The following is a 25,058-nucleotide window of genomic DNA, read 5'->3' as shown; positions in this document are numbered from 1 at the left end:
TGAACACTCAACGCAGGAATGACGTTTAATAGGTCGTACAGCCACATTTTTCAACATATATAATAATAATAATAATAATAATAATAATAATAATAATAATAATAATAATAATAACAATAAACTGTCGACAAAACCAGAATAAAGCAATGAGCTGCTATGTAATAACACTATAACATAATAACGTCGATAACTACATATGATAGATATTATGCAGTCTTTGGTAATAAGCGTGTTGACGTCATCATCGTGCGCTTACATGTGGGCTCAGGTCACACGGGGGTATTGGGTCTGTTGGACGCCGGGTAGCTTGTCAAATGAGAGCTCCACAGATGTTGAGCCTTTTCCTTCCCACTTTTAATATTTTATGAGAGGACGCGACACGGCTGATAAAATATACTGGCAGACATGTCATACTGCAGACAAGAAGGTAATTGAGCTGTATTTTCTTTATTTGTTCACTCCATGGCAGGCAATGTCATCCACTGAGCTTCGATGCTAGGCTAACTTTCTGGAAACACCATTAGTCTACAATGTAAGAGTATATCAAATTATCAGCCAGGCTTAGTGCGAGAAAGCCGTAAACTCAAACAACGGCAGAGACTGATGTGCTTTATTACAGAGTGACTGTGGTATTTTTTTTTAGCTAGAGCAGCCATGTGATCATGACGAGAAACGAGAAGTATACATGCTAACTCAAATTCAAGCTAGTTGATAAAGTGTGTCTCACACAGTGTTGATGTCATCAACGAATTTTATGACGATCCGTTTTCGAAAGTGGGAGAAAGACAAGCCAAAATACACCAATGATTAAAATTCTGACGATTGCGTTTTGTTTTCATAACGGAGACTAAGATGATAGTGGTAGGCCGTCGGATCTTTTGAAACCTTGATGTTTTCTGACTGTGTGACCATTGCATTACAATATACACAATGCTTCCTCTGCAACAGGCGATCATTCAGCCACATTCACTAAGACTAGCTGTCCAACTTGCAAGTGCATTTATGTACCATTGTAAAAGTGCATTGTGTTTTAAACATAGAGTTTCCTTAAGTCATAGATTAAAAATGGGGTCATAGTGTCTGAAGGAACAGTTTTGTCTTTGTTTTACCAGGAGTAACAATCATTCATCTCTAACATCACTTTAATGACCTTTCTCTACAATACTAATAGATCATAAGGGATACGTTGAGAGGCTACATCATTTAACGAGGATGTTACACAAAGTGTTCAGATTGAGAAGTTTTGCATATTCAAACGCTTGGTACAGCCCTAGTCTTAACCTTATAACTTCTACATGAATGCATTTGAAGAGAAAACATACGAACCAAAAGTAAAGATAAAAATAGTATTTACAAAAACTAGAATATAGAATGTTTTGAGGTTGTGTCAGCTAAAACTAAAATTATTATAATTAATTATATGTCTTAAAAGACTAACGTGTGACTAGAACTATGTTTTTAGGTAGTTTTGCTAAAAAACTAAAATAACTGTTGAAATGGCCAGCTAGGGAGCTATATTGAAGTTTTGGTTTCGTATTAACAATAAATGGTCCTATCTTTGATCTTTGGGAACCACTGTTCCTCTGAAAACTTATTTTGATTTCTAATGTTTGTTATTCTGGTCAAAGGTAAAGACCGGATCATCTTTGTAACTAAAGAAGACCACGAGACACCGAGCAGCGCTGAGCTTATTGCAGAGGACCCCAATGATCCCTATGAGGAACAAGGTAAGACATATGATCATGTTTGCAAAGTGAACGTAACTTTTGAATATCCCCTGCTTCCAAATGGATTTCAAACTATTTCTGAGTATTTTCTTTTATCTTTAGGCCTGATCCTACCAAATGGAGACATTAACTGGAACTGCCCCTGCCTGGGTGGCATGGCAAGTGGACCCTGTGGTTCTCAATTCAAGGAGGCCTTTTCCTGTTTCCACTACAGTAAGGAGGAGGTGAAAGGCTCGGAGTGCATTGACCACTTCCGTAGCATGCAGGAGTGCATGCAGAGGTACCCTGACCTCTATCCCCAGGAGGAAGAAAAAGAAAGTTCCCCAATGACAGAATCAGATTCAGGTTCCACCTCTGCTACCCCAAATGAGAGCTCTACCATACCCCCAGAAACTGACTCTGTTCCGGCCCCTGACGGCAAATTACCCACAGACGACCAGACTGCCAGCTAAGACTAGTCCTTTTTGTACATACAGGCTCTTCTCCTCTGTGTGAAAACACTGCCCAGCTAGGATGACCCTTCCTCTCTGGTTGGTCCCCTCTCCTGTGAAGCCCACAGTGGAACCCACATAACTCTGGCACTCATGGGCAGTTTTCACGATTCATCCAAGAGGGACATTGTGTATGAAGAGAAAAAAAAACTACATGAAGATTAAGTAAAGGCTGCATCTTTGGCTGGGTTTTCATATTGTTAATGTTATGATTTAAAGATGGCGGGCCAAGCTGCTCGCTGCAGGGACATTAAGCGAATACTCACTCTATATGCAATAGGAACTGACTTTTCTGTTTTTTCTTGTCGATCAGAAGAGCTGCTTGTTTTCTTTCATTGTGTGTTGTTCCGTTTTTGTCACGGGTCAAGAATGTCACTTGCACTGATAATCATAACTAATTATATATTAAAAATACATCTGTATCAGTCATAAAACAAGGTGATCAGGGTCAGTGATTTAATGCTCAGCCTATCCAAAGAATATATCTCTACTTTAGACTGACTGATTTTGACATCAGCTCAACGGTCCCTTTACTTCCAGTACTCGAGAGACCAAAAGAAATGCACCTGATTAGAAACACAAGACAGCTGTTTCAGGCTACACTTAGTGAATATTACAACAATGTAAACATAGGAGTTATTAATTATCTGCCTGTAGCATCTTCTTGGTCTCCTACCACTTTTATTGCCATAAGAACAATACTCTGCCTTTTTAAAGATCTAATAGTACATTTGGCCAAAACTAAAGTGCTTGGTCACTTTACACCACCAGTGCATCAAAGGGTTTGTTGTCCTTCCTCTGTTTAGAGTCTCTATATAATCTGGTTGCTGTACAATGTTATTCAGGCCTTAACAGACACATGGTATTTTGTTAAACATGCAGATAAAATGATTGTTGAACAATTTCATCTTCCTCTTTTATTCATTTTCAATCAAAGCATGGCACCCTCTTTCATCACTGATTGGTCTCTAGTTTAATGTAAGTTTTACTTATCAAACTGAAAAGGCAGTGAATAAATTAACATTAACAACAGGATAAGAAAGGACAACCCCAACCTTTTCCTGAGTCATGTTGCTCATTAAAAAGAGATCAAGCATTGATTGAGGGATTCAACTTAACAAATTCAGCTGTTTCATATAATTAACAGATTTTGTACATATGGTCTGTAAAATCCAACTTGCAGACATTTCATTCAGTATCATGTCTTTGAATATGTTGCACACATTTAAATCATGACCTGAACTAAACCTGAGTTTGACTCAAGGATAATTCTCTCCAATGTCTCCTGTCCCCCTCAAGTGAGTTTCAGCTCCTGTTTTGAATTGTCTTCTCACTCAAACATTTCTTTATGATATCCCCTTAAGTGTCTCCATCTTTGAGTGTTCAGTTCAAGGACATCCATTTCTCAGGCCCTCTGACACAAGCAGGCCGAGCCGGGATGTCCATGGGACCACCACACTCTGCATGGTGACCAGCAGACGGCCTGTCCCAGCTTCTTCTGGGCCTGCGAGCAGATACTCTGTACCTGGTGAAGAAGGTAGACTGATTACTGTGGTGTTCTAGGGTTCAAGATGTGTAGTTGATAAAAGTCAATTGATGTAACCAATGTTTCTTTGAAAAAATCTGATATTGTGCAAAAAAAACTTACTATGAGTATGATTTTAGCAGTCTGCTAAACTGTAAAAGTAAGACTTAGTATGATTTAAACCAGCTGACCCAAACATAGAGAGGAGACATTGATGTCTACAACATACAGACTTGCTCATTACAGCAAAATCCACATTGTCAAGTTTAGAAGCTAAATATTTTAAATCTATTTTGAAATAATACAAAAAAAAAAACTTATTTCATTGGTACAGTTGCATAACTTCTAGGAGGGTGAATTTTTTAATACTTGTCATGCTTTTGCAGTTACACATTTTGACAATTTAATGGGACTGATTATTTAATGCGTTAAAAATGGTTGAAATGTCATATAAAATACATGACACCAACAGAAATGTAAACTACACATTCAAACAAACCTCTAACATGTTTTTTTGACAAGTTTAAAGCATATCTTTGATACCGACTCTTATTTGTCTCCGTCCTCCTGATGTTTATTCATGATTTGGTCTGCTCAAACCATGGTGCTCCTAGTTTCTTCAAGGAAACTTGTGTCTACATTCAGAGGTTATTAGTGTAACCAAACACTTATTTTTCTTGGTTGTTCTGAAAACTGGTCTCACCTGGGTTTAGAACTGGACAGGTGCAGCCACGGATGGTCCAGGACAGTGGATAGACTCTGATAGTCTCAAAGTTGAGTGCCAGTTTGCCCGTCCAAAGGACCTTGCGCACTTTGACCAGCACTTCTGCGTGGCTGCCTTTGTCATAGGCAGACAGCACACTGGCCTTGATCACTGTCATGTGACACAGTTTTTTTTTTTTAAGAGAAGATTGAGATGATTCTCTGAAACATTAGACGAATCCTAGATTACATTTATCTCTTACCGTAGTCATGTTTGGTCTTACATAGGTCAGACACACTTCTCAGCTTCTTCTCCTTGCAGCTACACTTTCCTGTGTAGAGAGGAGCAGGTATGTTCTGATGTTCTGATGTACCAGGTGGTAGTATTTGAAAGTTTGTGTGAAATCTCTGTAGAGGTTTAATCAACCATTTTCAGACAGAAGAGAGGCTAGAAAATAGCATCAGTCCACTCCTTTGGAATTTCTTTAGAATAAACACTAATCCTATCGTTGTTCCTACTGTAGTGTTTACCTGCCCATTAACCTTACGCTTCCCTTGTGGTGATAGTGCAAGTGACAAAAACAAACCCAAAAACAACACAGGTAAAATGTCTCATACAACTCACCTGTGTAATGCAGAGCAGAAACTGCGAGCTCCTTTGGCCACTGTACCTCTTCCTCTGTCGTGAACATGTGATCCAGCTCAGGGACTTTCCCACCGATGGGCACATTAAACACCTGATTATTAAAGTAGCTGCAAAAATAGAGTTGAAGATAAGATTCAAGACTCTGGTTTGTGATTCATCAATCTGACTTCAACTTTGTTGTAGTGTTAAGGTTTAGTCTGAGCTTTACCTGTGCAGACACTGTCCAGTGGTTTGATCACAGCTGTTAGGGCACACACAGGGTTTGCAGCCCTCCTCCCCAAACCCCCAATAGCCAGGCAGGCAGCTGTTGCAGCTGGTGCCCCCTACTCCAGATTTACAGTGACACTGCCCACTTCTAGGGTGGCACCAGGGTCCCTCCTCTTGAGCGTGTGAAGAAATTGTGCCCTTTGGATCACACCAGCAGCCTGAGAAAAAGACGACCCTTAGTTCTGTATTCTACTCAACACAGAAACTTTTTGTAGTTAAGTAACTAATTTACAAACACAGCCAACAGATGGAGCCCCAAGACACTGTGGTTGTGTTTGATTTTAACCACAGACCCCCCTGACAGTATAATTTATTCCACAGAGGTCGATTAAATCAAGAAATCTCCTGTAATTTGCTCCCCTAATTGGTTGAAAACACATTATCTATCCCCCTATTAGGAGTCTCTTACGTGTGCAGGCGTGTGGTGAGTTAAGTGGCAGCGATGGGTGTCTGTGGTAGCCGTGGCGACATCGCTGGCACCTGCGCCCAAATGTATTGTGTCTGCAGTTATCACAAACCCCTCCACTGATGCCACCAGTAGAAACCCATGCCCGCCGTGAGAAATGACAACTATCCGCATGGCCGTTGCACTGGCACTCTACCATCGAAGCAGGGTGTAAGAGAAGAAAGAAGAAAGCGACAAATACAGACCATGAGGATGTGGAGGAAAGAGGAAACAATTAATGAGCAATATGTTTTTAGTTTGAAACGAACTGAACCACACGGCTCTCTTTATAATCCTTCAACACTTTTTGTCGCTGGCTCTTTGTTCTTATATCCAAGCAGAGTATCAGAGTCAGACTGGAGTTACTTACTCTGACATGGGTTTGATTTCCTGCTTGTGCCATTAGCAGGCCTCCAAGGACGGTCGTTGTAGAGTGGGGCACACTGCTCACAGTGATCCCCTGCTGTGTTGTGTGTGCACAGACATCGTCCAGACACCTGGAAAACAGATCAGAGAGCTGCTCAGATACTCTACCTGTAGCAGACCTTACAGCTGTCTGGAGACAGCTATAAAACACATCTATGTAGGTGGTGTCAAGAACAAACTGAGCTATTTAAAGCTTTTTAGCTGGAAATCTTCCCGGGTGTAAGATCATTTGGCTTACAGACCTGAACCCATGTTACGAGACTGTGGTAGATCACAGGCCAAAGCAGAAAACGACTTTCCCATTCATGGTTTATCACTGACTGTAGTTCATTCACTTTGGCATGCACCTACCCTCAAAGAACAGCCACTCACCATGTTGCTGTCCTGGCTTATGTTTTTGCTGCTGTTGACCTGTGCACAGTGCTCTGCATGTCCGTGGCACAGGCAGGTCCCTCTGGCCAGTAAAGTATAAATAGCATAAGGTGCAGAGGCTGAGGCCTTGATGGACTGAACTGAGGCTGTGTAGCTGGTCTCCTCTGCTGGAGCAGGACAGGTCTGAGCTTTAAGCAGTCTGATGCGGAGGTTTGTCACAGTGAGGCGGTTAAGCACCTCTGGACTGTAAGGGTCCAGTGATTTAACACTGATGGGATCTAGTGTCCGTATTATTACCTAGGAGGGGAAACAGAGCACCATTTGACATTAAATCAAATACTCTTAAGATCTCAAATTAAGTAATACATTTTGCACTCCTTGCACATTCTCTGACCTCCCCCTTGCTGCAGGGTGTTGAACCGGTATAACGGGATGTGCACAGTGATCCTGGATGAAAATAATCATCAGGCAAACCAAATTCCAAGCTGCAATTTTGTGCAAAGAGCTTAAGAACTCCCCAGGTCTTCCCGAAGTCAGCTGAACGCTCAACAGCCATAACGGCAGGCCGGGGGGACCTGAACACCAAAACTACATAGGACAGACAGAACTGTGTTTCTAGATTCAACTGGATCTCATCCTGCTGCCTCTGTGTCTCAGCTCCTGCACCTGATGCCCACCAGGTGTCTGGATGTAGGAAAGGGTCATCAGTCATGTGGGCAGAGGGGTGAGTTTCCTCGGGGCAGAGGATGGGGGTAGCAGGAGGATGAGGACAGGGGCTATGGTTGAGGGAGCTGTTTCCACAGCATCCTGAGAGGGTGAGGAGGGTCCGGCCGCTCGCCAGGTTCCCAATGGGTGGACTGCAGGCTTGGTCCACACATCTGGAAACTGATCAGGGAGAGTCATTAAAGTTTTTAATGAAACAGATGGTGATACAGTTATAGAGAATAAGTCAATTTACAATGTATTAGCTGGAGACGAACAAAAAACCTTTAAAATGTACTGCAAGCAATTTACAGCGCTGACATCATGGACAAAACCAAGGTGCTCTTCACTGTTTGTCATGAATATTTGATTAGCATGACTATTGAGCTCTGCTGCTTGCTCAATGGATGAAGAACCCTGCCCTTTCCCCACTGGACAGTGTAGACACGCTCAGGTTGCATGTAAGACAAAGGCTGCCAAGCTATTACATATGATCAGCGACCGGTATGGCCGTTACAACAGGGTGACAAAATATGGTAAAATAAATGGAAAAAAAAAAAACTTAATTGTCTACGTGGGATTTGCCTAGCCAATAATGCATAAATTGAGTCATTAAACTAATCCCCAATAAAGCACTATTTTAATTATAGTTAAAAGAACCTGAAAAACGATGACTGCGATGAGATGTCATTGTATATTTCTTGCACATCAACGCAATTAAGCCACTATACACCCGTTCATTAAAAAAAAAAAAAAGATTAATAACAGAAAAAAAACAAGATAGAAGAAGAACAAGTGTGCTTTATCTCTTGGACGTAAGGGGATCAGCATCCACGGAGTTGATGATGCTCACCTGCTCCACTCCTTGGCACAACCAAAAACAGCCAGCAAAGCGCGGCCAGCGTCTGATGTCGACCTTTCCCAAGCATACTAAACAGTTTGATCCGTGTGTTGGTGTTTACCACATGCATAGTGCGACACATGCCTCCAAGCAGAGCTTAGTCTTGACATAATGTGAAGCAGATCAAAATGACAAGCGCACTTCTTTGACAATTACGCAATGCGTAAAGCTTCCCGATGGATCCAGGAGTGTGTCCTCGATTCTGTCACAATAATATCCCAAATAAAGTTCAAAGCATCCCCGTGAACAGCAGGAGTATCTCTTTGAAGGGACGGCCGCCTTGTTGCAGCTAAAGGAGGATCATTTACTGATTCAATACGCAACGCTCCGCATTAGATAAAATTGGTTAGTTTCCATTTGAGAGATGTCCGTCGTCTTTCATTTGGTAAAGTGAGAAGTGCAGCCTGTGTGACAGCCTAAAAGAGTTAAGTTCCTTGCACAAGCTAAACCAGTCTTTCCAATATCTGCATTAACTCACAGATAAGCCGAGTTGTGCATCTCAGCCAAGTCTCCTGTGCGCGATATCAGGGAGGAGTGTGCGCTGTATTTACGTCCTTCCACACATGCTCTCACAAACGCACACACATACTCCACAAGGGGGCTGCGCCGCCGCACTAAACCAAAACCACTCTGGATCAAGCGTTTTTTTTTACTCCACTCTGACAGACTGTCATCAACTGGAATACTGAGAGGGACCGTGCGCCAAAAGGGACAAGCTTGCGACCTGCACTCGTACTTCACGGCACTAAATGTGAACCAGCCGCGCAGAGCACATACCAGCCAAACCAGGTCCCTCTACTAACCCGGGCCTCGTAATGAGGCGGGGAAATTAGTTTATCTGACCCTGCCCTCCTGTTTTTCGGCTGGAGATATTTCAGGTTACAGGTCTCTTTGATGTCTAGCACGGAAAAAAAAAAACAAGTAGGGAGCATGAAACAGCCTTCAGTGCGGTCATTTGCAGCTTGATGTCGCATTGTGGTACCCAGCCATTCTGACAACTTGGAGTTTCATGCAAATTACTTGGACAAGAAAAGGAGTCTTTTCCCCATCTGTCTGCCGGATGGATAGATTACTGTGCCATTCTTCATTATAGCACTGGATAATAAACACATGGTCTGATATATGACAGACGCCTTCCAAATGCGTCTTGACCACACACGTCAGATCAGCTTGGTCTCTTGCTGAGCCTGATGTAGTTTTCTTTCCTGGCACACACGTTCACATACACACATCCTTTGAGTCTGAAGCATAAACACATTGTCTCTTCAGTTTTTATGGCTGAACATCAAATACTAAAGACCACAACTGGATTAGACACAGAGATATCTGATTTAATCAACGTCTTTAAAGCAGTGCAAACTTTCTTTTTGCCCTCACCTCAAAGTGGATGACACAAACAGATTTTGGCCAATGATAGTGATGTTTGTAGATCTGCCATTGTCACTCATGGTGCCCCACTCATCAATCAATATTGATATGTCTTCTTGCCTTTTTAATGTATATGAAGGAAGAAGACTTTATCCTCTGTTCAGGAGTCTCCAAACTTGTGAATCATTTAGTAGAACATGGTCCCCCCCAATGACTAATTTTTAATTTTTCCCTGCTGTCCTTCTTTTCTTCTCTTGACACAAGCTATAGTTTTTGGCTGGCCTCCACATCCGCACCTTCTCCCATCCCCCAATTCCTCAATCCACTCGCCCCAGTGGTGCAATATATTTTTACCAAATAGGAGATTAGAGTTATACCACATACGAGGATTAGCTGATATCTGGAAATATATGTGAGCACTGACATATTTTCTGGCTTTCTTGGACTGATTTAGGACCAGCCTTTGACTCAGGAGGACACGTAAATGAGATTCACATCCTTTTGCTGTGTGAGGGATGGAGGGACCTGTGAGTGTGTTTATATAAGAGGGGATCATAATGGATAAAACATGAAGTCAACTCATCCGTTTGGTCTTCTGATTTTCTCTTCACTCATAGAATCTGCTTTGAGTAGTTCATACTCACACTGAATACTGTATACCCCCATTATCTGCCTCCTGCAAAGACAAAAACTGCAGGTTTAAGTGAAGTCGCTGAGGTTTGAGGTCAAGGTTTGCAGCAGAGCTATAAAAGATTTTAAGAGCAGCTGGTTTCAGTGCAAGTTATATGTTTGGTTTCTCATTTAGGCTTGAAAATGCACAACACACTAAGTTCTTAATTGAATAAACTGTGATTAAGGGTAATTTTCTGCCATATAGGAATGCAGCAGTGCCCACATCCAATAAAGTGCTTGTTTAAGACGTAAGCATAGAAAGCAGAATTAACTTCAGAGCTCACTCCATGGTTTCCATCACATTGCTATGGGAAAAATGTCTGCCTCTTTTCTTCCAGCTCATTTCGTTGAATGCATTCTCTAAATGCATGTATCTTCATAGTGACCCCCAGCTGTGACAGGTCAAATACCAGCCAGGAAGGGTCCCAGGGATCCTCTATACCTGCCTCATGACTGCCTCTGTAATTGCTCCTTTTTCTCTCATTTGCAAAGCTTCATAGGGGCCATGGGTGAGAAAGCTGGGGTCAGGTGAACAGGGACTCACCATTTTAATCTCCAGTGTTTGTGCAGGCTTCTCATACATGCATGGGCTGAGCACATGGTGTCACTCCACACTCCTGTGTCTCTCTCATGCTTTGTGCTCTGTCCTGTAATTTCACATGATACTCCAGGGATAAGGAGGATTAGGCTGTTTCCTGATGTGATTTTCCTGCCTGAGGCCTCTTCACAAGCCTACATCGTCAGGCACTGATTCAACCCCCCAAGAACTTCATCTATTCAGTGTATTTTGATTTGGAGCAATAAGGTCAAAGCTGGTCTAATCTAAATGTTTCACTGTTTGTTCTTGTATTTTTGCCATGGAGACTACAGGGTTACGATGCAGGATCTAATGTTTCATGTATTCACTCTACATGAGAGGGCCAACAGAGTGTTTTAGCATTAAGTTACGAGGTTACAATTAATTATCATATAGCATTCTTGGAGAGACTTGTATCCTTTGTAATTTACTCAGAAGTGATGATTGATGTGAAGATCAGAAAGACATAATTAGACTGCTGCACTTTTCAGAATTACAAGAGCTCTTTGCTGAATGTTTTACTCTGAGGTCAGAGATGACACCGTTCAGTTGTGAGCTCAGCAGTTCAAAGTTCAGAGGTCAAGGTGAAAAGTCGACTGCAAAGGTCTATAGTTCAAGCCCAATAAAAGAAAGAGGACTGTTTTTCTTTAGCAAAGTTTGAGTTGAGTGTTGCTTCAATGTAGTCTCACTTTGAGCAGGATAATCAATGTAGACAGCTGACGGGGACAGCCCCCTCACTCCTGAACTTTACCATGATCCTCATGTCAGAGAAAGGCTGTAATGAGCTCAAAGCGACTGTTAAAAGTTTGTCTATAAACATTTGCACAGCTATGTTGGGGTGTGAGGACAGCACACAGGATAGGTTAAGTTGCATGTTGTCTCTTTGATGTGAGAGGATGAACGACACAGATTAAACTGTCAGAGCAGCATGTGACAGAGAGGCCAGATGAGGCAGGATGACGAATCACGTCTCCTGTGAAGCACACCAGCAGTGTGTTGATCTGACAATGTGTGTTTCTGGGAGCTTGTGTGTGGATTTGCGGTTGTCTGTTCACTGAACACTTAAGGCTGCAAAATGTCACATAAGTATGAGTGACATAAAACCATAATGACGTGCTGCTATTTCTTCTGTATTAACTCAACAAGGAGGAATGACATGAATGCTTGGGTAGCTGCATTTCAGCTGAGTTATTTATAGGTTATAATCCTTTCAATATTTCAAAACAAATTCTACTGCCAGTTAAATGCAAACATACACTCAAACCACAGTGGATGTGACAAACTAACAAGCTCAAAATATACTTTTGTGCGCCACCAACTCAGTCACATAAACACGTTGTTATGCTGAAACACAGAAATATGTACATAAACAAAAACAGACAGTTTCTTGATAACTTTTTTTTGTTTCCCACCCACATAAACAAACTGGAATGCCAGAACACGTGCTCTGGTTTCCCACCACAATGACACATAAAGACATGTGTTACAGATTCTTCTCACTGCTCATATTCGCTCACCCACTTAGATAAAGCGTGCTGACTTGGTTTATAACTATTTATTTTAACTGTCTTGATAAAATTAAGAGGATTCAAAGGAAATTTGGTCTGTGGCTTAAAAGGAGGCAATAAAAGGGTAACTAGCAGAACAAAGCTAGAACCAAGTGTGCTGCAGGTCAGGGGTCAAGAAAACAAAGATCTGGGATGAACATACAAGGGAAATTTTTGTTTGGTAGATTATTTCTTTGTTGCAGCCATTTTTCTTGACCAAAAAAACCCAAAAAGAATTATATAAATAAATATTAAACTGGGAAGCATGTTAATTTCCCTTTTACATGGTGTCACATTTGTAAGGAACATGTACGTGTAGGATGAGCAGCAGAGTCAAGTATGTGGGTTGCACCCTTCACATCAGCAATGCCAAACATCTGCTGTTGCTATTAACCCCTTTATTTAGATTCTGGTATCCCTCAAAATCAGGTGCCTGATTTGCATATGAGTGACAGCACCTGTGAGAATGAGCCCAGAAAAACAGTGGTCGGTAGGTGTCTTCTCCAAGTATAGACATGCCACGTTCCACTGATGTGGACAGGGTCTGTGCCATAAAGCAACTTTAAGCTGGTGTTAGGCAAAACAAAGTTGTGACATTTTGTGAGTGTGATGTATTTATTGATTGTTCGACTTTCCACATGTCTTGCATCTTCAGACTTCAGTTAACCAAATCACCCGCCAACTCTGAACTAGAGTCAATGCCAGAATAAGCTTTTTTGCATTGCCAACGAGAAGATTAGGGAATATTTCATGGGCACCAACCCACATACTGAAAGTCTTCTGCTCATCCAACAACGGCACGTTTCACACAAATTGAACACCATTTAAAAGGAGAACAGTGTAAGATTGCATGATTACTTGCCAAGAAGCATTGTCACAACAATGAAATAATCTACAAAACACAAGTTTCCTTTTGTTTGTGCCATACTTATAGAAATGTATCATGTAAATACATGATTTGATTTTACCTTTACTTCACTGGGATCCCATCTATCATTCGTTGCTAGGCGCCGCCCTGTTGGCTATGGCTGCCTTTTGCAGCAGCTCTCTCTTCTTTGTCCATTTCTTGTAATATTTGTGTCTCTTTTTTGTAATCTTTGTATTTGGAGTGGATCATTACTTTGTATGGCTCATTTGTTGGTCATGGACACCAAACTTATTGTGGCTTCAGGGATATTTTTATTACTTTTTCTCCTGTGTTTGTCTGGAGATCCTACATGTAACCATGGCTGCATTGTTTACATGTGAACTCAGCTGTTAGCAGCCTGTAGCATGTCAATGCTAACTGGTGTTAGGCCGGATGTCTTCCCACGGGGTGAGGAGAAGGAGGTGAGAATGACGTGCTGGTTCTCAGGTGTGAGCTAAGAAGTGATGACATGGACCTGTCCTTCCATCCATCGTTATTGGGAATGTAAGATCTATCTCCAATAAGATGGACAAGCTAGCTGTGCTAACCCAGCAACAGAGGGAATACCAGAGGGCAGAGTAGCATCATGCTATTCACAGACATGGCTAACGGAGCTAACATCAGACACCAACACCACATTGGAAGAGCTTCACCTGCTGTGAGGAGACAGAGACTGAACAGACTGCTGAAGAAGCTCAGTCCTGGACCCTGTGGAGGTCGAGGCTGAACTGGAGAATGATGGACAAGCTGTCACCACCTATTTTCTTATGGACCTTTCTGCACTTTCTACATTTTCCTACTTTTGTTTTTTGTAATTGCTGCTGTGACTTCAATTTCGTTGTACTTGTTACAATGACAATTAAGTTCTTTTCTATTCTATCTCTGTATTAACCATAAATTTCGCGGAGTGTGGTCCCTGACTTTGGGTCCCCTCCTGAAAGTAACTCTGAAAAATAGAGCAAACGGAGGGAAAAATCAAATGCAGCTGTTTGAGGTGCTGGTGTCAGGTTGGTGGTCCTGGTATGTCTCTAATGTCTGACCACTCTGAGCTTTGAGGTCTGTTTCAACTCATTAAAGACATTCTTACTGGCATGCCAAGAGTGCACCTGTGCCTCACTCAAGTCAAAATGAGGAATTGAATTATCAATACATAATCAAAAGATGTTGTTAGACAACACTGCTTCATATTTAAAGGCACAGTTAAAAAGGAAATGTGCACAAAGGCTCCATATTCGTCAGCTGCTTGTGTGTGCTTTTTCATCTCTTTAAACTGCGAATGGTGAATGGTAACATGGCATGGTGGTTCTGTTTCACTGGTGCACCAACTTCAGAGACATTTGTTGAAGTCTGCCAAATTAAAAAAGCTGCCTTGAAGATGGGCTGCACCAATGAGTATTACTTTTATGCGCAATGTATAAAAATTAAAGGTGACCTGTCCTGGCAAGTTATATCTGTTCCTGCTCCTCTTGCTCCTGGTGTCTTTGTATGAATACTAACACTTTAGATCTGATCCAAGCAAAATGCAAAATATATACAGTGAATCACAAAAACTAAAAACCACACCATTCCATTGTATGCACTCATACCTGTGAGTAAACACAAATACACAATGTTACTGCACTTTCTGGCTGTGCACATTTTTGTGGTTAGCCTGTTGGTTTCTACAGGAGAAAAAAAAAGGTATGTGGTAAGATGTGTGACTGCCCTACCCTCCTTGTTTACCCAGCAATGTGACAGTAAGAAGGGGACAGCGGTGTTTGATCACATCTGCCAACATCTGGCCCCCAGGAGGAGCTAAAGTTAGAGGCACATGCTGATGTCATTAGCTTAAAATGGGAGTTGTGGTTACAAAGGCATGACCTTCCCAACTTCCCGTTACTGTATGAGTAGAGTAAAGGGATTAAAAAAGGTGGTTAGATAATATGATGAATCTAGGATATACATCTGTATTGTTGAGTAAGCCAATTATCATAATGTTTTGTAATGGTTGAGGCTGATCTAGATCAGGAATATCTATGTCTGGGCTGTTTAAAGTGATGCACAGAGCAGATCAAAGCTATAAAGCAGCTTGTTAGGGTTTAATCAGCTCTACTCTCCCAAAGCTTCTGGCCACATCTGTCCAATCAGGCCCCATTACCGTGGTGGACTCCTGGCTCCTGGCTCCAGAGATGGTTATAGTACTGCCGACCAAACACTGGTTAGGGGACTGTCTCCAGAGGAGTTGTGCATTTCTTTCAGGTTTTCTTTGGAACCCTTTCTGCTTTAATCAATACCACCAGACATGTACTGATTAATGAACCGCTGTGGTCAGAGAGATTTAAACGCTGAGGCAACTCTGATATGATAATTTCAGTATTAGATGTGGTCTATTTAAACCCTTTGGGAAGTCTTTCATTTGGTTTAGGCCTTCTCAATGGCTGAGGTCATTGCTTTGGGACTGGGCTCCATTGTGAGGATGCCAATGAAGCAGGAAATTTTTGCTCAGTGTTTCCAGCAGGCTATTCTGGGTAATGACTGCTGTGAAGAACTGCAGTACTCAACAGCACCACCATGAATGAAGTCATGATGAGTGTTTGAATTTTGCTTTGGCTTCATAGTATAACATTTGCACATGAACTGAGTTGTGTGATGCCTTGCCATTATCCTGTCTGATCTCACAAGGCACGATAAAATTTGAAAGCTCTGAGAAAAGTGCTGCTAAATGATAAAGCTAACCTAGTAGCATTCTGACATCAAACACAAGGAATCTGAATTTAATCAAGTATTTAATTATTCATACTCTGCCTAGAAAGTGTATGTGTAATTATAAAATAAGTGATCTATAATAAAATTTTATATCAAAGTACATTCAAAATGTTTCATTTCTAAGCTTTGATAGTATTGGTTCTGTTTTACTGAGCAACTCAGTAGACATCTATATTTTTTATATATTTGAGTAGGCTGGTTTAAAATCATTTTTGATTACATTTTTATAGTGTTGTGGACTGCAAAAATCTTATTCACAGTACTTTTTTGGTGCAGTATCAGATTTTTTATGACAAACATTGGTTACAACAATAGACATCAGTTTCACCAACTTACCACCTCTTTCAGCCTATTTCGTTTGAACATTGCTCTTCAGAGCGCAGGCCTGTTTGTTTATATTTTGAAGTGTCCAAGGGTAGTATGAGAGGCCTTTATAACAATTTATCACAAGTTTCAAAGTCAGACACTTTTTCTCCTACGTGGTGATAGACCGCTTATAGTTCATTTCATTTCAGAGGGTAAAACTAATAGGTAGAGCAACATGCTCCCCCTAGTGGCTATAACTGAAAGTGGAAAAAAACAGACAAAACCAATCGACTATCTATGTGAATTTTGACATTATACACAATTTGGTTATTTTACAGTTTCAGATACACATTGGAAGTGCTTCCTAACTTACTTCATTTTAAATCGATATCTATCTATCTATCTATCTATCTATCTATCTATCTATCTATCTATCTATCTATCTATCTATCTATCTATCTATCTATCTATCTATCTATCACTACTTTTTAAACCAAGGATTCACTTTTATGTACATTAAATAAACTTTAGTGTCCCTTAAAATCATACTTATATTCTCGTACAGTCTCTGGCGTTTTTCCTCTCGAAGGGTTTTACAAATTTTACTGTCTACGCAGTAGACTGACGATGGCCATCGATGTATTGTTCTGCTTAATGGGCTACTGTGGCAAAGAGACTCGTCCCCATGAGAACCGTTACCATAAGCAACATTAAAATACCGCCAGTCAACTGTCACTGTGTAACTGAGATTTCAGAAAGTTGTGCGGAAGATCCTGAGGTGGACTTACTAATTACAGTGTAAACAGAAATGGGGTGAGTTTAAATGCTCGTTGAAGTTGCTTACAAAATCAAATTGGCGAAGGTAACCTGACATACTTTTCAGTGCTGTGATTTGGCCAACGGACACATTTGTAGCTGAGTTAAGCTAGGTTATGAGTTACGCTGTAACTTATGCCACCCTTTCTATTGTCGTTTCACCACTCCAAAATAATAATTTAAAAAGTAAATGATTAAATAGAAAAATATCACCTTAGTTGGAACTAAGTCAAACTGAAATGTTTTTTTTTTTTTTTTACTGTGAATTCCTTTACGTGTTGCTACTTACCATTTTTGTAACATTATTTCCCAGAAGATGGAAGTGAAAAATGCCCCTGTTTTCGGAGTTCTGGTGCCTTATCCCCCTAGAAAACCTTCTCGACCGAAACCTCCTGCTCTGAATTACGACCACATTCTTCCTTCAGCCAGAAAATGTTTCATGAAAGAACAGAATGGCCTCTGCTCAGAGGCTATCAGTGCTCTAAATTTTCAGGTAAAAGCACGTTAAATGCATTCACCACAGCCTTCATATCCTGAAATGTATTAATACATTGAACTACATATGAATGAATACATATGAACTTGGCATGGGTTTAATATTATAATCATAATACTAAACCAATGCCAAGTTCATAAACCATATACTTTGATTACAGTGTGCTCTGAACATAACCAAGAGTTGCTGTTTCCTTATTAGTCTCCCATAGCGGAACCAGAGGCTCAGCAGAAGACACAGAGACAATCCATTCTGAAGTTCAGGAGTTGCAACACATCAATATGTAAGATAATGTATTTAATCACGCTTTTATGAATATGAAGCCATTTTAAAATATCCAGATAAATAACATGTACACTCAGTCAAAATGTTGCCTTGCTATGAATGCTGGCTTTTTCTTTTTCTCTGTTTTTAACACTTTCTTTTCTTACCTCTTCTCGATTAAAGATCCATCCAAGGTCCAGCTACCTTTCCAAACTGCTCCTGGGCAGATACCCCGCAAGTTAAAGATAGAGAGGTTTGCATACCTTTAATAAAAGAGATTGAGGAGGAGTCCTTTTCTTGTACTTCCATTTAAACATGTCTTTTCTAGTTAATATTGATGGAATCATTTCATAGCAGCTTCAGCCATAAGTATAAGAATGTAAATGTGACTTGTGATATAAGAATTCTTTGAGTGTCTTGGAGATGAGAGAAAGAGCTATAAAAACATTACTATGCTTTGACATTATTCACTAGAGACATTCTGTTATTATCTATGAGCTGGCTTGTTGATGTTTTAGCATTTGCTTCTGATTTTCTGTAGTCAAGGTTGATCAACTCTGATTCACATTGTTTGCATAGATGTCAGAGGGAATATCTGAAGTTGGACTTGGAGCAGCTTCTGGCAGACAAGGGTATAACCTCCAGTCACCTATTGACAAGACATGAGAACAGCAGTGAACCCAAAACTACGCAGGACAATGCTGTGTCATCCTACCTTCCCCTGGAGGTGCCCCATTTTCTGCTACACTCTTTGCTTTGACAATTTAATTCCTTTTGCATAACATGGCTGTACCCCTTCCTCATCTTCCCCTTGTCTTTCACTCAGATATTTGACAATGAGGAATATGACTGCAGGACTCCAGAAGACTGGCTTGCCTCGTGCAACGTAGGATCACCTGACAGAAAAACTGTCTGTGGAAAAGCGCTGCTGCCAACAGAGGACACAATTACTTCTGGTAAATGTCCTAAGTTTGATTATTTATAAAGCTGTTCTTTGGTGTTTAATTTCTTTTCTGGCTTTTAAAGATGACCCAGAAACCACCTCTCTAGAATTCAGCTGGCATTCAGTTGAAGTTCTTGACTTTAGCAAGGAGAAATCTCAGTACCTTGTACGGAAGGTTCACCAAATCACTTCGCCAACAGGTAAAGAAGAATATTTTTGTGTTTTTGCTTCTTAAATACGGACAGTTTTTCTATTAACTCTTTGACTCCTGTAAATTGCAGATTTGATTTGCCTAACCATAGATTTTGAACTTTCTGTGTTTTTCTTTTGCGCAGCAGAAACAACCGAAAAAGCAGACACTGAATACTGGATACCCAGACTACGATTGTTATTCATTGCTGAGGATCCACGTGTCTTTGTGGAACGTATTCAGCATGCCTTGCGTCAGAGGGCCAACGCTGAAGCTCTGATCCTGTACCATTTGTCTGTGGACTGCATGCCTAACTTCAGTGGATCACCATCTCTTGATGCCCAGAGTCTAGAGCGTATTAAAAGGCATGCTGCTTCAGCCCCAAGGCTCACATTTACAATGTAAGTATTACAATTGTATTGTCATTTTCTCTTGATTCGCTTTTACATATTTTTTAAATAGATTCCTAGGCATAGAAACATATACTAACTACCTAGTTGATCTAATATAGTATTAAATGTTCAGTTCTGAACAGTGTATTGGGGACCTTGAGAAGGAGGTCAAACTGGAATATGGCCGCACAATGAACCGTTTGAGCTTTGACAATGTAGTGAAGAGGCAACCAGAGAATTTTCCGCACATCATCCTGCCACAAAAAGATCCTCAGTGTGTACCACAAAAAGGTAAGACTGTCAGCCTTGCGTGCATTTGCTGAAGTAAACGTATTATAATTACAATCCATTTTATCAAAAAACATTTATCCCCAGGATCTAAATGTTGCCTTTTTTGTTTATGCACAGGGTGTGTTACAGTACCTTGCTTTGACTATGAAGGAAAAAAAGCAGCTTTTTTCTCTAAGTTCCAGCTAAGAAATTTAGAGGTCATCAGAGTGATATCTGAAATATGGCAGGAGTGCAACAATGTAGCAGCCATGAAACTTTTCAACATTACCTCAATTGAACCACTGCAACTCAACGACTTTGAAGTCTTGCAGTCTCAAGTACATACTCAGGTACCAAATACTGTCTGTGTAGCTTTTGAGTATTTTATACAAGATCATGACTGTGTGCTGTTTTGGTTGTCTGGTAATGAGTCCAAATGCAGATCACCAGATTTAACCTCTGCTCTTGCAAAAACTTGTGCGTTAATTGCAAAATTTTGTCACACATATTTCACAAGAAGTTATAAGAAAGACAAACCCGACAACATAGAACATTATTGAACTTTCAGAAGCATCACATCTCGTTTTTTCTCTACAGATTCACAATTATCTAAAGGAGAAATGGTTGGTAGCTACGAGCAACAGCTTTCATTCTCACCTGGGTGGTTTCAATCGAGGCGCATACAACCTCAACGAGTCCTCCTGGGAGATGTATACGTTTTCCAAGCTGTACAAACTAATGGTTGTGGTGCGCAACAAAATGCAGGACTCCCTGCGCTTTCTTGTGCAAGATTCACTGGTCAGCCTGACTCAGGCGTTCTTAGATACCTGCGACAGTGTGCTGACATGTCCCCAGGACCTGGTCTGGGGAAACAACCTCATCACCAGCTCGTACAAGTAAGACCATACACATTTTAAGAAATGTACAATATAATTCTCATGGGTCTACAGTGAGACTTATAAATATTCAAACTAAATTAAGCAATGTGCATTCATCATGCATGATGTATTGATAATTCTACAATGTTCTCTTAAACAAGGCCAAAGAGGGACCCTCTGTTCTTGGTGGACTTGGTTCTGGATCAGACTGGGGTCCATTACCGCCCTCCTCTGGGGAATTTTGAGCCATCAGTCATAAACCTCTTTGATAAGGGTATTATGGCCACATATGGTATACTACAGCTTGATAAGGTAAAAAATGTGTTATGGCTTGATGATAGTAATAATGATAAAAATATGGACATGCAAATGTAAAACATGTTCTCTGTAGGGTCTTCATTCTTGATTCATGATTCGGAGAACATGAGCTCTTGGTGAAAATGAGGGATGAGGGTATAACTTTTCCTTTCTTTGCCCATACCAGTTTGTGATGAAGGAGATGTACATCGGTGGTGATCCGTGGCTTGATTCAGTGAAACTGTGTGAACCATTTGTAAATGAACTGAGAGAGAAGGTCCGCAGTGCTCTGATACAAGCCGCGATACCTCTCAGGGCTTATGCTGCTGAATATGAGAAATACTTAGAGCTACACAACCTCAACATGAACACCTACCTTGAGTAAGTCTGTTGGAATTTCTCATGCAATTTTCCCTCAAGTCCATAGACCCTCTAACATTTGACTTGTCCTTGTTTAATTGAAAAATGTATATCTTGTCTGCCAGGTCTCATAAGAGTGATGAACTGACAGCCCAAATGGTGAAAAAAGAGGTGGAACAACATCTCAAAGACAAAGAACTGATTGAACGCTCCCTGCCTGCCTCAATTGTCATTGGTCCATTTATGGTCCAAGTGGAAGCTGTGCGTAAGGCTCTATCCAACAAAAAAAAGTTACTGGCCAATGCAGTGTTGGAGCTTTTTGCCCAGAAGTTAAGCAAGCAAGTTGACGATGTGAGTTATTTGCTTGAAAATACAGTTTGCACTGTAGGAGTGTTGTGTCTTTTTTATTTTTTTAGAAATACAGATCACACACTCTTTCAACTTGCCCTAAGTTTTTTTTCTGGTGTGTTTGCAGGCATGTGAAGAGTGTGATGTAATTAGTGCAAAGCTGCATGAGAGGCCCGCTAGCATTGAGGAGTTGGTTGAAAAGAGGAACTTTATGGGGCAGATCCCTGAGCAGCTTAAGATTTACAAGGTGCACACTGACAACATGAAGTACCCATTTCTGTTGTGTTCCATCAAAAGCATTACTTTGCCACTTAATGTTCTTTTTTCCTACACCTCTCTGGGACAGAAACAACTTGGAAAGACCCTGGCAGACTATGACCTACTGGACAGTTTTTTCTTTTGTCTTTCAAATGACGATTTTGAAAAAAAGTAAGAGTCGTTCATTTTGTCGATTCAAGAATAACTCTGTTTTACTTGTGTTTCATCACCTGGGATTAAGAAGTATTGGTTAGGCTGACGGTGAATGGATAAAAGTAGGGAGTATCATTTTAAATACTGTACTTACCTTTCTGTGCAGATGGACAGCTATTGGATGGCCACAAAGGATAATCAATCAGATGGAAGACGTGGCTGTTCAAGATGAAGAAGATGAGCAGCTGTTTAGGGAAACACAGCTTGCTGACCAGGGGGACTTTGAGGAGCGTCTCGGCTCTCTACAGGTCAGCTGCACTCTCTGTTTGTGTCATGTGCCTCAGTAACTTTTTATTTTAGGCAGACTTTTGTCTGTTTGTCTAAAAGTTAGGAATTATATTTCTCATTTTTCAACATGCCCTGAGAAGCTCCAACTCTAAATCACTGCAACTTTGTCTTTAGATGCTGGTTGCTCGGTTTGCAAGCTACACAAACATTGAATGTGCTCAAGTGGTAGCAAATGAGATGAGGCGTACAGACAAACAGCTAAAGGAGTGCCTGACATTGGCTGAAACTTACAACAGCAGAGAGCGTTTGTTCGGTATTCCTGTCACAAATGTAAGTAGGAGAGAAACAGATCAGCTTAAAATCGGCTTAAAATGTTCCATCACAACAAAATTAAATACTAAATATAATCCTCATGCCTGTTTTTGTGAATGTTTGACAGTACAGTCGCCTGCGAGAACTGGTAGAGGACTTTCAGCCTTTCAAAGACCTCTGGATCACAACCTCTTCTTGGGTAAATTGGCATGAGAGCTGGCTCAGTGACCCACTGTCCTCTATCAGCCCTGAGAGGCTTGAGCGCAATGCCACAGATGCCCACGAGACCATGCAGAAATGTATCCAAGGGTTTAAGGACATTCCTGGTACATCACACATCTTTCACTGTTCCAACTTGAGAAATATGGTGTACCTATCTGTGTGTTAAATGTGTAATTCTGTGTCTACTGTCCCGTTGAACAGACTGCCAGTCGGTGGCGATGATAATCTGCAGCAGAATTGAAGACTTCCTCCCAAACATTCCTCTGATTTATGGCCTGAGGAACCCAGGGATGAGAAATCGCCACTGGGAGATGCTCTCAGACCGAATCCAGATGAAAGTCCAACCCAAGGCTGACCTGACTTTTGCCCGCTGCCTGGAGCTTGGCCTTCAGAATTATGCTGATGACATTGCCCATGTTGCTGAGGTGGCTGGGAAAGAGTTTGCTATTGAGCAGGTACCTCAGAGCAGAGCTCAAACTCACAAAATGTGACTTTAACAGAGGTGTAGTTTGCATGATTTGTCACTTGAGTACAGGCTTGCTTACTTCTTTTATAATCAAAGCTGTCAGTGTGTGATCAACAACTTAAAAATTGTTGATGACATTTCCATACTCTGATTTACAGGCCCTGGAAAAGATCGAGCAAGAGTGGTCAAATGTATTCTTTGAAGTTTTGCCCTACCAGGAGACAGGCACCTTCATCTTAGAGAGTCTGGATAAAATTTTCCAGTTGCTGGATGACCACATTGTCATGACTGAGAGCATGTCTTCTTCTCCCTTTAAAAAGACCTTTGAGGACCAAATCAACACATGGGACAGCAAGCTCAGAATGATAAAAGTACTTCCTCACGCATGCACTCACTCAATCACTTAAAGTTTCCTGTGCTGCATCAGATCTATTGTCTCATGTTGTATTACTGCCCTCTCCTGGTGTTTGCAGGATATGCTTAAAGAGTGGCTGACATGTCAGCGCTCCTGGCTCTCCTTGGAGCCCACTTTCAGCTCTGATGAGATACACCAGCAGCTGCCTGAGGAAGGAAAAAAATACCAGCAAATGGAGCAAATTTGGAGGATGGTAATGAGAAGAGTCTTTAATACTAAAAAGGTCAGTTTCTCATCACACCTGGTATAAAAGAACAAGTTTTTTTTTGTTAGAGGTTACCCTAGAGCTCATTTATAATTATGGTAATTTGTTTGTTAACACTTATTTATTTTTGTGCATGTGTTTGTTTAGGTGATTGAACTATGTCCAGATGCTTTCCTTCTGTATAAACTCAAAGAGTGCAACAAACTGTTGGAACAGGTGCAGAAAGGTCTCAGTGAATACATGGAGATAAAGTGAATCGCCTTTCTTTGGTAAAACTCACCAAAACTGCTATGAAACTCCTCCTGTGGTGGGGAAAACAGGACTGAACTATACTGGTGACACAAGTTTGAGGACTTTTACACCAGGTTCATGCAGGGGTGTTTGGCAGGACACCACTTGAAGCAAAATCCTCCAGAGAATAAATTAAAAGTATTTTTATTGGTTAACTGTCCTTTCAGTTATTTTTTCTCTACAAAAAACGCATAAACAGTAATTGGAATCTCTTAGTTAGTGAGGTGCAAATGTGTATGATTGAGATTAGCTAAAAGTGATGGTCACCTACTGTAGCAGTCTCTGCCATCAGAGAGTGAATGTGCTGTGAATACGGTTCTTTTTAACAAGTGGCCATCACTCATAGGATACCTGGGTAATTAATGTAGATATAAAAATAAAGACATTTATCATAGTATTTCTGTGGTGCATCAAAGTGTCTCTGACAGGCCATGAATGTGAGCAGACAGAAATGAGGATACAGATTTAGCAATAAAGACTGAAAAAAAAAAGAAACACTGTTTTTTTTTTTTTTTTTTTTTTACATCTCTCACAATGGACTGTGAATTGGTCGTCAACCACAGGACCACTGTAGTAGTCTCTAATTCCTATACTGCTATGTTTGGATTTCTATTTATTCTACTCTCCCTGAATGAGAATAAAAACCTATAACTAAGATAAAAATTTTATGTAAATGAACCCTTTGGAATTGGTCCTATAGTGCATTCTGATCTACAGTGAAGTCCCAGTAATCAACAAACACAGTCTGCTTAATCCAATACCACATATACACACAATGTTTTTATAATCAGCCAAGTCAAGGAGTCCCAGCATTGAGATTAGAGGTGTTGGTTGACCACAAGTACAGAGAAAGGCCATCAGGACTCGA

The 25,058-nt window shown here is 40.8% G+C and overlaps 3 protein-coding genes across 3 annotated transcripts; 2 read left to right on the top strand and 1 right to left on the bottom strand.

The window, feature by feature from the left end:
- Positions 1 to 240: 240 nt before the first annotated feature.
- On the top strand, positions 241 to 3,096 carry chchd4a (coiled-coil-helix-coiled-coil-helix domain containing 4a). The gene is made up of 3 exons (XM_074679466.1): positions 241 to 427; positions 1,629 to 1,727; positions 1,830 to 3,096. The coding sequence occupies exons 1-3, from the start codon at positions 406 to 408 to the stop codon at positions 2,177 to 2,179; spliced, it is 471 nt and encodes a 156-aa protein (XP_074535567.1). The 5' UTR covers positions 241 to 405; the 3' UTR covers positions 2,180 to 3,096.
- Positions 3,097 to 3,257: 161 nt separating this feature from the next.
- Positions 3,258 to 8,655, bottom strand: LOC141797770 (netrin-4). The gene is made up of 10 exons (XM_074679457.1): positions 8,157 to 8,655; positions 6,996 to 7,486; positions 6,602 to 6,898; positions 6,174 to 6,300; positions 5,768 to 5,956; positions 5,300 to 5,516; positions 5,071 to 5,198; positions 4,709 to 4,777; positions 4,447 to 4,617; positions 3,258 to 3,743 (listed from the first exon to the last, which is right to left on the bottom strand). The coding sequence occupies exons 1-10, from the start codon at positions 8,284 to 8,286 to the stop codon at positions 3,607 to 3,609; spliced, it is 1,956 nt and encodes a 651-aa protein (XP_074535558.1). The 5' UTR covers positions 8,287 to 8,655; the 3' UTR covers positions 3,258 to 3,606.
- Positions 8,656 to 17,048: 8,393 nt separating this feature from the next.
- Positions 17,049 to 24,608, top strand: LOC141795969 (dynein axonemal heavy chain 1-like). The gene is made up of 23 exons (XM_074676809.1): positions 17,049 to 17,139; positions 17,456 to 17,635; positions 17,840 to 17,921; positions 18,086 to 18,155; positions 18,482 to 18,629; positions 18,729 to 18,858; positions 18,929 to 19,045; positions 19,181 to 19,436; positions 19,561 to 19,718; positions 19,836 to 20,047; positions 20,295 to 20,593; positions 20,737 to 20,887; positions 21,060 to 21,253; positions 21,358 to 21,583; positions 21,708 to 21,827; positions 21,927 to 22,009; positions 22,158 to 22,299; positions 22,454 to 22,609; positions 22,719 to 22,917; positions 23,015 to 23,268; positions 23,438 to 23,650; positions 23,753 to 23,917; positions 24,047 to 24,608. Exons 2-23 carry the CDS (start codon positions 17,459 to 17,461, stop codon positions 24,152 to 24,154), a joined length of 3,660 nt encoding a protein of 1,219 aa, XP_074532910.1. The 5' UTR covers positions 17,049 to 17,139; positions 17,456 to 17,458; the 3' UTR covers positions 24,155 to 24,608.
- Positions 24,609 to 25,058: the final 450 nt, after the last annotated feature.

Source organism: Halichoeres trimaculatus, unplaced genomic scaffold (genome assembly GCF_033239565.1).
Source record: "Halichoeres trimaculatus isolate MK-OKI-2021-1 unplaced genomic scaffold, fHalTri1.1 fHalTri1_scaffold_1, whole genome shotgun sequence".
Classification (NCBI taxonomy): Eukaryota; Metazoa; Chordata; class Actinopteri; order Labriformes; family Labridae; genus Halichoeres; species Halichoeres trimaculatus.
The sequence above is the reverse complement of the archived record's forward strand: the minus strand, read 5'-3'. Positions and strand labels throughout refer to the sequence as shown.